At 39.9% G+C, this 11,694-nt stretch overlaps 1 protein-coding gene across 2 annotated transcripts; it reads right to left on the minus strand.

Annotated features, from left to right (window-relative positions):
• Positions 1-902: 902 nt before the first annotated feature.
• On the minus strand, positions 903-10,844 carry mep1ba (meprin A subunit beta a). Of its 2 annotated transcripts, none has more exons than XM_051377719.1 (15): positions 10,656-10,844; positions 10,541-10,564; positions 9,641-9,691; positions 9,516-9,559; positions 8,753-8,831; positions 8,522-8,639; positions 7,818-7,996; positions 7,177-7,395; positions 4,304-4,453; positions 3,376-3,591; positions 2,894-3,150; positions 1,817-2,027; positions 1,553-1,729; positions 1,208-1,464; positions 903-1,070 (listed from the first exon to the last, which is right to left on the minus strand). In XM_051377719.1, exons 1-15 carry the CDS (start codon positions 10,699-10,701, stop codon positions 1,026-1,028), a joined length of 2,073 nt encoding a protein of 690 aa, XP_051233679.1. In that variant the 5' UTR covers positions 10,702-10,844; the 3' UTR covers positions 903-1,025. The 2 variants fall into 2 exon arrangements, with proteins under 2 accessions (XP_051233679.1, XP_051233678.1); XM_051377718.1 differs by having other exon boundaries at positions 1,196-1,464.
• Between the last annotated feature and the right edge of the window lie 850 nt (positions 10,845-11,694).

Raw genomic sequence — 11,694 nt, forward strand, 5'->3', positions numbered from 1 at the left:
CCACTCAACAATAACGTTGAGTGTGGTGCCTCTCTGTGGCCGCTGTTGGATCTACACTCAGATACGCACCATACCAACAAACTACAATGCACTGTGTTCTGACCCCTTTCTATCAGAACCAGCATCAACTGTCTCAGCAGTTTGAGCTACGGTAGCTCGTCTGTTAGATCAGACTTCAAACCATGTAATTTGTGCGATATTGTAGAATGTAAACTCCTCTTAAGGTGATTAACCCATCAATGTCCACAGTGGGATTTCATTTAGAGCATTTAAAGTAATAGCTGAGCTAAGCACAAATCTGTTGAAATGTCAGTCTAAGGCTGTAGTTAGATATAGATATACGTTGGTTTTTTTTTTCAATATTTCCATTGTGTTGACCTTAGAGACATTGTATAATCTATTATAGGATAAAGTGAGTAACTCATTTTGACCAGTGACTAAATTTAGTAAATATAGTACAGAAATGGCTGTATAGCTAAAAAAAAATATCAAATGCGTGGTACGGTTGGATTCAATAATATATCCAGTGTAAATCTGATATTTAATATGTCAAATTAATGTTATTTTTGTCATTATGTCAGTTTAAAAAGAAAATCTACTTTGTTTGCACACATTTACACTGAAGGGTTTTAGGCTCAAGCAGTCCCAGTCTGGGACTAAGTTCTGTAGGCTGAGATGATGCCTTCCAAAAGGTTTAAAATGTTGCCGTGCTACAAAGCCGGTGACAAGATGGTGTCTGAGGGTCATGTCTTTACCAACAAAGGTTTGAATTATTAACCTACTGGCTGCCTATTATCCTCACAGCTTCAATAAAATGGTTGAAAACCCTTGAAAGTAACCACAATACTGTAAATCAGTCACTCTGTGACTGGTAATGAAGACGAGGTGATGAAGGGAACAAATGCTGTCAAGAGATTTTATTCAAATTCAGAGATATACATGAAAAGGAGTCCAGTGACAATCTGATTAAATAGTTGTAGAGATCATTTAGTTCTCTTATCCGGTGAGTGCTGATTTGCTGGACATCATGGAGTGGTACGAGCAGATGGTAACTCTTTGGTCGACTGCTCCTGTAATGAAATGGAGACACGTTTAGTACAGCTTTTTCAAAATGCAAACTAAGATCATGACAGTTTGCTTTAGATAAATTACTGTAGCACAAATGAGGCACAGTAAATTATTGCTAACAACTCACACTCAGACTCACTTCCATGAATCCAGGCATGTCCTGTATGATCACTCCCTCGTCGCTTTCCTGCAGCATCCTACTCCTCCTTTTCCTCAAGGCAAAGAGCATAGAAACCACCAACATGGCTGCAGCCACAGACAATGCCACGGCAGTAACCACTGCTAGGTTATTAGCAGCTCCCTGATGAACACCTTGGTTGGCAGCCATCATCAGACCAGCATCAGTGTGGACTGCAGAGCGGGGAAGAGGCTGAGAGGCCAGCAGATCAGATATATCTGAGGACAAGTAGACACATTTCAGAGACAGGGAGATCTCAGGGTATAGATATCAAGGGTCCTGTCTAGTGTCTGAATGACTCCACACCTTCCAGACTGAAGAGGAAGAAGGCATCCTCTCCTTTGATGAAGTTTCTGCTCTTCAGCCTGGTGTGGGTGATGAAGGTACTTGTTCCGGTGCCAGGACCTCGATAGTAATAGCTCCCATCAGACGCAGTCACTTTAGAGCCCACCTTCCTGGGATTGTCCCAGTAGTACTCAGTGCCTGGGAGAAATAGATGATCTCTGTTGGATGGACACAACAACTCACTGAAATCTGTTCCACCCCACAAGTTATCCACCTTTCTCTTACCATCAGAGGACATCTTGGCAGGGTCGGTGGTGACCATGCGGTGCATGTTCATTTGCTGTCTGACGTCGGGCTGCTGATCCATCAGGGCCATTGTTCCCTGCTGCCATGGACACGGCCACTTGAGGTTGTGGTCGTTAGGGCCTGAGGTCAGGTGGAAGTAGGTGGCCATGTAGCCTGGACGGTCACTTCTTCCATTTAGGTACACGCCTACCTTCAGATCACAGAGTACTTAAGGTATGTACTACCTTTTCTTTTTTTTTTTAACTTAATGTTTAGATTATTAAAAAAATAGTTGCAACAGAAATCTGTGCAAGCATGTGATGGTAATGTGAGTTAATTGACCATTTGCTTATCCAGTTGTTGCTCAGCAAGTGGACCTAAGCACAGCAGGGTGTGTGAAGATTTCTCCGTATGACAAACCCTTATCAATAGTAACAATATAGCAGTAGAGATTACATTCACTGTTACATCTGGATAAAAAACTGAAAGGACTTTTCTTTCAGCATCCCTCACAATTGCTCGTAACATTTCTAATCCATAATCGTCTATAATAACATTTCTAATTGCAAATTTTGCTTTTCATGTGTGCAGTGTGTCTTTGGCCTACACTCACTTAATTAAAGAAGCAGAAATAACATCACTTATGGGGTGCCATATAGCTCACCTGGTAGAGCTGGCACCCAGTCTACTAAGGCTGAGTCCTTGGGTTCGAACCTGACCTGTGGCCCTTTGCTGCATATCATTCCTTAACTCTCTCCTCCCTTCCTGTCAATCTATAGCTGCCCTATCCAATAAAGGCAAAAAGTATTTAAAAAGAAATAACAATGCTTATTATTATGAATAATTTAGGTGTAAGGCTCATGTTTACACCATGGCTGAAATGGTGGGTTGGGAACTTGCAATGGAAGAGGAGTGGATTCAACCGTGTGTTTATCTGCTGTAACCTAAGCTGCAGTCTGGGTAACTAGCTTTCTGCCAACAGCAGTGACTGAGGGTTACTAGGTTTTGCTGTTTGTTGAACGTTAGGTGACTGTTACAGGCCTTGCTAAATGAATAAAATATGAAACGGGCATTTACCTGGAAGGAGTAACCTGCTGGTGACAGGAAGCGAGGGCTGTACAGTTTACGTCCTGCTGGTGTGGTGGCCAGCAGGCCGGTGATGTTGCGGATGTGCCAGATGTGCTGAGGGCACTTTGTGGATGACAGGTTAATGTCATCCAGAGAGAAACCTCCCTCTGATGGACTTTTTCCCCTCACGCCCTCAAAAACCACACGGGCCTTCTTTGTCACGTTCAGATTGATGTTGTGCAGTTCCCAGGAGCCCATGACACCTCCTGAAGAGAACGGACAGAAAGGAGAATGGATATTAATCAGCGTTAATCAGGATTGTATTACTGGGTTTCTTTGAGACTTTGATTGGATTTCTTTCAAATTCATCTGATTGCATAATGTATATATTTTGATAAAAAATGAGAGAATTCTGGTGAATTCTGGTTCAAGTGTGGGATGGGCTATGACTCTACAATAATTAATACATTATGTTATATTTCATTCGTTACCTGAAATGCTCTTGACTATCCTCAGTTTACCGCTGGGGTTGGCCTTGTCATACTCTCGCACCCAGATATTGAGAACATCATCAGCTGCCCCTGTGTTATGGAGGAAGAACTGCAGACACTGGGCTCCAGGTTTGGGGTAAAGCCAACGACTCTCCAGGAGCGCGTGGTCACCAGGTTTACCAGAAGCTGTCCTGAAGTGCATAAAGTATCCTTTTCCTGAGGGCGGCAGGAGACAACAGCGGGTAATGTTGGGCCTCAGAAGTTTGTCATATTGCAGAAAACAAGTAAAAAGTATGTTAGTTCTGCATTTTAGAGCTGTTGTTGGTGGGTTTTATGGTACCATATTCAAGAATCTGCTTCATCATTGTCAGTTCAGTACATGCTTATGGTCTCTTCAGGTCTGCCTGGATAATATAAAACACATTGCTAAGTTCTAAGAGTTTGAGTGGTCTCGCTCTTTTTACATCCTGTACTGTACTGCAGTTTTGTTGAAAGCTATGTCAATGGTCATATCTTTGTTAAAAAGATGATGATGAGGAGTTCAAAGTTTATTAACCAGCACAGAGGGGGATAGCTTTTTAGCTTAGTATGAGCAGTAAATCCCAGAATGAGCTCTTTATAACAACCAATGGAAAAAACAACTCTAAATTGTATCTAATAAATCACTTGGCATTTATCTTGAGACCTCAAACAACAATCAATATATTTTTACTGCCAGCCTGTACTTTGTACAGATTGTGTTATAACTCACCTCAGGAACCTTGGTTTTAAAATATCCTCAGACACTAAACCAGCTATCTACTGTATGAGGCTAGATAAAGAAGTGATTAGCTTTTATTTATAACTGCTAACTGGACAGCCACACATGTGCATGTATCTAGTAAGTAGTAGGTGTCTAAATTGCCGTGAGTCTTTCTTCGACAGTCACCTTTGCATTGTCCCATGTTGGAGAAGTCAGTCTGAGGTCCTCCGCTCACAGAACTCTTTTGTTCCCACAGTCTGTTGCCAGGACCCTGAATCATTCCACAAATGTTCTCCTCCTCAAAGCTGCAGCTGTCCACAAAGGTAGAGGACTTGGCTGTGGAGAGAACAGTCACAATTTCATCAAGAGCACAGTAAGAGTACAAGAAGACTTTTATCTTGAATGAATTCTGTGTTTTTGTGAGAAATTGGCAAGAGGAGCGTAAAATCCCGACAGAATATCAGACATATAGAGTGTTGCAGGCCCCATGAGCCTGACCCCTCTTCTTATTTTTCAGTTTGTACATCCTTGAATCCTTCCCTTGTCTCCTCTCCTCGCATCTGTTACTGACATCTCCCACCTGACGTGTGAGCGGAGGAGGCAAGGAAGAGTCACGAGGAGAAAGGAGTCAAGGCAACAGGCATTTAACAAATGAGACATCCTTATTTCGGAGCGTCATGACAGCACATCATCTGTCCATTGTCACACCTGGTTTAAATGTCATGGGTGCCAAAAAGACTTACAGGATACACCTGTGCATCCCCGCTCATAGCTCCACCAGCAAGCCTCCTCTCTCCTCTCTCCTCTAGATCCATGCTAGGAATTGAGACATCCTTCGAGATGCCACGCCAAGATCGATTTTCCAGGTGACAAGCAGGAGGATGGAGGAGACAGGAGACGGGGTGGTTATTCAAATTTGAGTTTAGGTTTTTATTATTGTTATTCCACATTTTGACACACTTGTATGCAATATATTAAAATTCTTAGCAGGAATCTGAAGGGGAATCATTTTCAGTGGACACAATATCCTTGGAAGAGCCTTCATCTTAGTGGTAATAAACACCATCTGTTTGTGTCCTTTTGCCTATAGTTGAGATCATGTTCAATTTCATTGTGTCATCATGAAACCCTTACCCTTATATGCTACCCTTATTCCAAGATAACTGAACCCAGATATAGAAACTTGATGATTTGAAATATTTTTCCCTGAAGGAAACACAGATTTATTCCATAGCCTGACAAGACACCAAAGACTTGAAATAAATTCAGAACGAGGCAGGGTCTTCAGGATCAAGATTGTTGTTCTTGGCATTGCAAGGCATCGTCGTAGTAGCTGACAGACTATTAGAGTTGTATGAATGAGTGTACATTAATGGATCAATCTCAATAATTATTTGATAGAAACTTGTTATGTAAGAGTTTTGAATCAGGCCACCGTTCATCAAATATATTATCACATATCTTTTATCTGCCCTGCATGAAAGGAGTCATAAAATGAAGATGGTGGTATGACGCAGTGCCCTCAGCTTGATAACTGAGGGGTAGAAAGCAAAAGTGCCACCACATAAATATGGTTACATCATCTCGCAGCAAAGGACGCTAAACATGGCTGTCATTTGGCAACTAAACATGGCCATTGAAGTTCATATGGACCCAGAAGAACACACAGAACAGAAAACATTGTGGATAAAGGAGGCTCAGCTACTTGATTAATAGATGATTGGCCTAGCATGTATGGCATCTCCAGGGTGCCTGAGGCTTATTACTAGGGCTGATATATTATAGATTATTGCCCAAGATTATCAATAAATATTAGAATCAGCTTACACCAGAAAAACTCTGACCCTTCTTGTAATTCTGCTAGGTTATTATGGGACAAAAATCATTCTCATTTTATGAGGTGATATAGTTTATTGATTGTTCAAACACTCTGAGGAGCCTTCCAGTGCAGGTTTATTTAGCTAATTTACTACAGATCCCGTATGCTTTACATTACCACTACTGTTTTCCAAAATATGTCATTGTGTCTTAGATTGTTCTGTATTTTCTCCTGTATCGTGTTCTCCTCTTGATCCAGAATTCTCATAAATCCTTTAAACATTTAATATGTGTTATTGTTTGATTATAATATGATATACATGCTTTATCTACACAGGTTGAACTGTCATCACATTTCTACCTTTTTCTCGTTTTCTTGGAGAGAGAACATTATTTTCTCCATGTTTTTTTCATAGTTTGCTTGGTGTTTTTAAGGCCAAATTATACATTCCATACAATGTAATGTAGTTTTACAGATTTTCGGCAAAATTGTGAGAACAAAGATATAGCCTAACCAAATAATTCATAATGCATAATAAACATGCACTGCTGTCTGCCTTTTTTGATACCACGTCATAAAATGTTCAAATTCTACACTTTGTATCTGGCAAAGATCTCAGTACAGAGCACACATGAATGGGGACTCATTCTGACAGCAGTTGTCAGTAACCTTTGCAAGACAAGACGTTAAGAATAATATCAATAAGTATCGAACAAACATTGTAACAAATCATAGACGGGTGCTTTCAGGATTGATGATGATGATGAAGATATATCGTAATATTTAACTAGGGTCAAACTACATACCAAATGAAGTCATTCTTTAAAAGGCAACGTTAGCACACATTGATATGAGTATCACCACAGACACTGAAATTAGTTTTAAATATATATATATATTATATAAGTAACTGGTTAGAATCCTATTTAAAGGACATATTGTATTTTATGTTTTTCTCATGGTTTTATAGAACATGCTAGCTTTTCCAACATGCTAACATTACCTGTCTTTTAGCTAATGGCAAGCAGGTTAGCAAAGTATTAATTTAGCTAGATTAGCACAGTTGTACTTTCACAGCAATTTTTACATTTCATTAAATTAATGCTACATACATTCTGAATAAGGGAACTGGATGCTTTCTAATCTGGTTCAACAGATTTCTTAAGAAAAAAGCACTTTATTGAAGCAGTTCATTTCTGTTAGCTAACCCTGTTAACCTGGTTGAGTGACGATGACTCACTGCAGTTGTAGAGACGGTTGAGCTTGGTGAGGTCACTGGCGCTGAACCCCATCCTCTGACCAATCACGTCCATGAAGTGGGGGATCTTGGTGACGATGGTGGGCTCAGAGCCGATGTTGAAGGACGTCTTACTGTAGTGCATTACAGAGCCGTAGTCATAGGCAACGCCCAGAGCACTGGACACTGTGTCATCGTACGTTCTGAAGTTGTGTTCTTTCCCTGAGGAAGGCATAATGGGAATATTATAATATTTACAAGGATGGATGGAATGTATAAGCAACTGCCCACTGTGTTACTGTGTTGTGTAAAAGTGTATTCAGCAGGCACGCATGAGGAGAAAAACATAGAAGATAATAGTTACTATACAGCTTGTCCTTTATTGTAGAATGTATGTGTAGGATTTAGTAACATCTACCGTTGTAGTTGCAGGTCGCGTCACCGGTTCACAATATATACACTAATTTAAAGCTGCAATAGGTAACTTTTATAAAAATAACTTTTTTTTGTTATTTCTGAAATTGTTACTATATTCTGACAGTTGTACAGCAGTAAAAATTATTTTATTTATTTTTTTTATAAAAATGACCTACTGCAGCTTTAAGTTTTGAGCTGTAATTCTAGGTGTTACAGGTCAGCGTTACCAGGTTCAATGCGATCCCACATGATGTTGACGTAGTCATCACGGTCAGCTCTAGACTGCTCGTGCCAGAAGCCCAAAGCGTGCAGGAACTCATGCTCCACGGTTCCTAGACGATCACAGTTATTACCAATGGACAGCCGCTGTTTCCCCACACGCTGATTGCCTACAGAGGAGAAGCATCTACAGGGAAGGGAAGTGAGATGCACTTTTCAGCCCTGGAGAAAAGGACAGCATTCCGAAGATGACAAATACACCTGCAGCTCTTCCAGCTTTGGCTCAGAACCTGCCTCAGTATCAGAGAATGCTATTTATGCATGAACCTTGAGTAATACACTAGTCTATTATACTTGGGCTTAATACTGCACTTTAATGTTTTTGGTATCTGTAAAGCTGTAATAATGATTTTTTTGGCCACTAGGGTACAGCAGATCAAGCTGTAAACAAACCACTGGTCTATTATCACCTTATGTTGTTGTTAGCAAACAACTATTAAGTCCAGTGCTCTCCATTTGACTCTGTTTTGGACTCCCACTGTGTTCACCTGCTAACTTTATTTGTCGGTAGCTTGCATATAGAGCATGTTCATTGAAAACAGCTGCATTCTGGGGCTGGAAACAGGGTTGGTTAAAGAAGTGAGACTGAACCAAAGCGGTAAAGTTGTGGGCTGTTAAAACCAAAATAGTGAGATACTCTGAGTTGGCTCACCCGCTCCCTTTGAACACAGAGATGTAGTTCTCCTCTCCCTTCCATGGTGTGAAGTCAATGCAGGTCTTCAGTCTGTACTGGTCAAATGCCTTCAGGATCACTCCCTTTGCATTCATGTCTACATGTTGTACAGTAAGACGAAGAAACATGAAAAAGCATCCAAACTTGGTGCGTATTCATAATAACATGGTAAGTAGAGTGGATATGAGTTTCCATAACACTATGTCTTACCCAGACTGTCCTCTAGGTAGTAGGGAATGGTTTTTGGCCAGCGATACTTCTCTCCTAAAATGGAGTTTCTGCTGGAAGTCTGATGGGAATGAACAGCACAGACTTGAACAGACTGACGTGAGAGATATAACTGTAACCCTGTGTTTTAAATTGATAGTTTTCCTTGATTAGTTATTATTATTATTATTTCCTTTGAGGAATGAGGGTAATCCATCCTTCCAAGGGTATTCCTGTTTGTAAGCTTGGAGTTCTATAAAAGTACTTGCTATCTGGGGATTTACACTGAGTCTTTCAAAACAATCATACTTTAAAATGAAAATAATAATAATTTGCATTAAATATTACATTGCATAATGCATTTACGTCGCTTTAGTTCCTGCATATACTGCTCAAATATGGAATGCCAAATGGGACACTTTTAGCGCAGAAAAATATTTTTGCATATCTATAATTTGAGAAAACAAAAATCTGATTGGGTGTCCCGTGGGAATTAGGGATCGTTACTTAAATTTTTTCCCTGGTGAAAGGTTTTTTGGGGGGTGGTAGTTTTTCCTGAACCCCAATTGGAGTCTTGATTTTGGGCTATATAAAAAAAATGTTAGAACTGTAAAATGTAGTTTGTGTGTGTGCAAAAAGGTCACATCACGTGCCCAGAATTTAGACACAAATACAATGCCATAACGAAATAAGGCTGAATGTGCAGATTACTGCAGGAGCCGCCTTTGGTCTTTGGTGTCTTTGCTGTCTGTGCACTCTAGCTTACTTCCTCCTGTTGGATATCTCCCTCCAGCAGGTCCAGCCCCGCCGCTGCAAAGGATAATAATGTACTGGTTGATGAAAATCCTCAGATTATTATTATACAACAAAACAAAATAAAAGTTCACAAACCTTCATTGATGTTAAAGATGTCCCAGTCATGGCCTTCATCAACATCAGTCTCTGTTGATGTAAAATCAATAATATGTTGTTTAGAAATACTATTAGAGGAAGTATAAAAGCATCATATTAATATAATTATTATTGTACTGTGTACTTGGTGCAATTAGCACTGAGCCCTCCCTGCCTTAAAGCTTATTTATTCTTGCATTTCAATTGGGAAATGCTGCTGTGTGACTTTATTTTAAGATTTGAAATGGACTTCTATGTGGTTCTGAGTGACAGACCTTTAAGCATTGAGGTACAGATTTCTTTCAGGTGTGGCCGACACCTTAGACACTGAAATACACTCATGGGGGAAGCAGGAAATTCTGAGTTACAGCTTACCCTGTTGATCTGAATGTACAACTTAAGTACATGAATGTTGTGGTGGGAATTGTGTATTTTCTTACAGAGAAATGAACGATGACACAACAAATTGTCTTTTGTCTGTTTGATGTAGCAGGATAATAGAGGAGTAACAGAGTCAATCTATGTCAGCTGAGATGACAGAACACATACACCACAGTGTATTTTGGAGGTCTGACCAAAAGGCACAGATATAGTCCCATATTTGTAGTCTTGGGAGTACATGTTAGCAAATGATCTCAACTTCGAGCTCAAGAAAGGAGAAAGTAGTCTCACAGTGGAATGTTATCTTATCACTTCTAGGCAGTAAAGCAGTTTTCTCACACAAATGTATCATGCAAAATGAAATCAGTGTTAATGTATCATACAAAGGAAAGACATGATACATTTTGCTTCAACAGATGTGGATTGGGATCATACATTCACTGCCATCGGTATATAGGTGAGACAGGGTAATTCTGTCTACCTTTTGACAATAATTAAAACAAAAAACATGTGACTCACCTGTATCCCCCGTTAGCTTAGCTGCTACCTAGAAAATACATTAGAGCATGAATTAATCACCAGGGAACATTAATGACTGTTTTGCACCAGAGATGCAATGTATGGATGCAAACACCTACCAGTCCCAGGCCAAAGAACACAATGATCCACCTGAGTGCCATGGCTCCAGCTGCAGACACACACTCACACTCACTGTGTTGGTTCAACCCGCCTTAGTCCTGCTGTATCTGAAGAAATGTCGTAGTTTGTTTTTGTCTAGAAGAAGAAACACTGCAGTGCACGCAACTTTCACATGATCTGATCAGTTTTATGGCTCAGGTTGAGAGGGATTACATGGCTGTCAAATTAATTATTAATTTATTATTCATGATTAGCTTATCTAAGTATTGTAGCCACACTGATAAACATACTCAGCTTCAAACATATTGTATACACACACACACACACACACACACACACACACACACACACACACACACACACACGCACATACATATTTGACCTTTATCAGTGGGAACATCACATCACAACTGCATGGGGTATATGGGGTATGTATTTTTTATTTCCTTGTTCAATCAATTCAAACTGAAATTTGGCAGGTTGTCATGATGAATAAATGTTTAACCTGAAACACGGTTCAGAGTTTGTCAGCCTTATGTACATATGTAGGACAATGACCTATGGAGAGAAAAACAAATTACTTGATTACTTACCAACTTAAGTAGTTTGGTAAGGTAACTGAAGTGCTGAATAAATAAAGGAGAAACACTAACTCCTTTATTTTTACAGTTTTATCCTAAAAAATAATTAAAAAGAAAGTTGGGGGAGGCAGCTTACGGGGGCTTTTAGGGGCTTCAAGTTTCTACATCACACTTGTATATGTTGCATACTGGAACAGATATTGCATGGTTTATGGCATCGGTTGGGACCCCCACTATGGGTCACCAAAGCCTCACTGTTTGGGCTCATTGTACAGTTTATCAGTTGTTCTGTATGCATTAAATATTATATGAAATATCTATCTATAAAATCACTTAGTCAGCGGTCATCAGTTTACTCAATGAAAGAAAAGGGCTCTCGTTAGGAAAAAGGTTTGGAACCACTGGTTTATGATCAGTGAGCTCCAAATAATATCAAAACTACAGTACATTTCT

This window comes from Dicentrarchus labrax, unplaced genomic scaffold, assembly GCF_905237075.1.
Source record: "Dicentrarchus labrax unplaced genomic scaffold, dlabrax2021, whole genome shotgun sequence".
Taxonomy (NCBI): domain Eukaryota; kingdom Metazoa; phylum Chordata; class Actinopteri; family Moronidae; genus Dicentrarchus; species Dicentrarchus labrax.

Bases quoted from the DNA above. Each gene is read 5' to 3' on its own strand.
- mep1ba (XM_051377718.1), bottom strand. From the start codon at position 10,701: ATGGCACTCAGGTGGATCATTGTGTTCTTTGGCCTGGGACTGGTAG. The intron at 2,028-2,893 runs GTAAATGCCCGT...TGTGATCTGAAG, and splicing joins CAGCAGGTTACTCCTTCCAG to GTAGGCGTGTACCTAAATGG. The intron at 1,465-1,552 runs GTGTGGAGTCAT...ACTTGTCCTCAG, and splicing joins CTTCCTCTTCAGTCTGGAAG to ATATATCTGATCTGCTGGCC.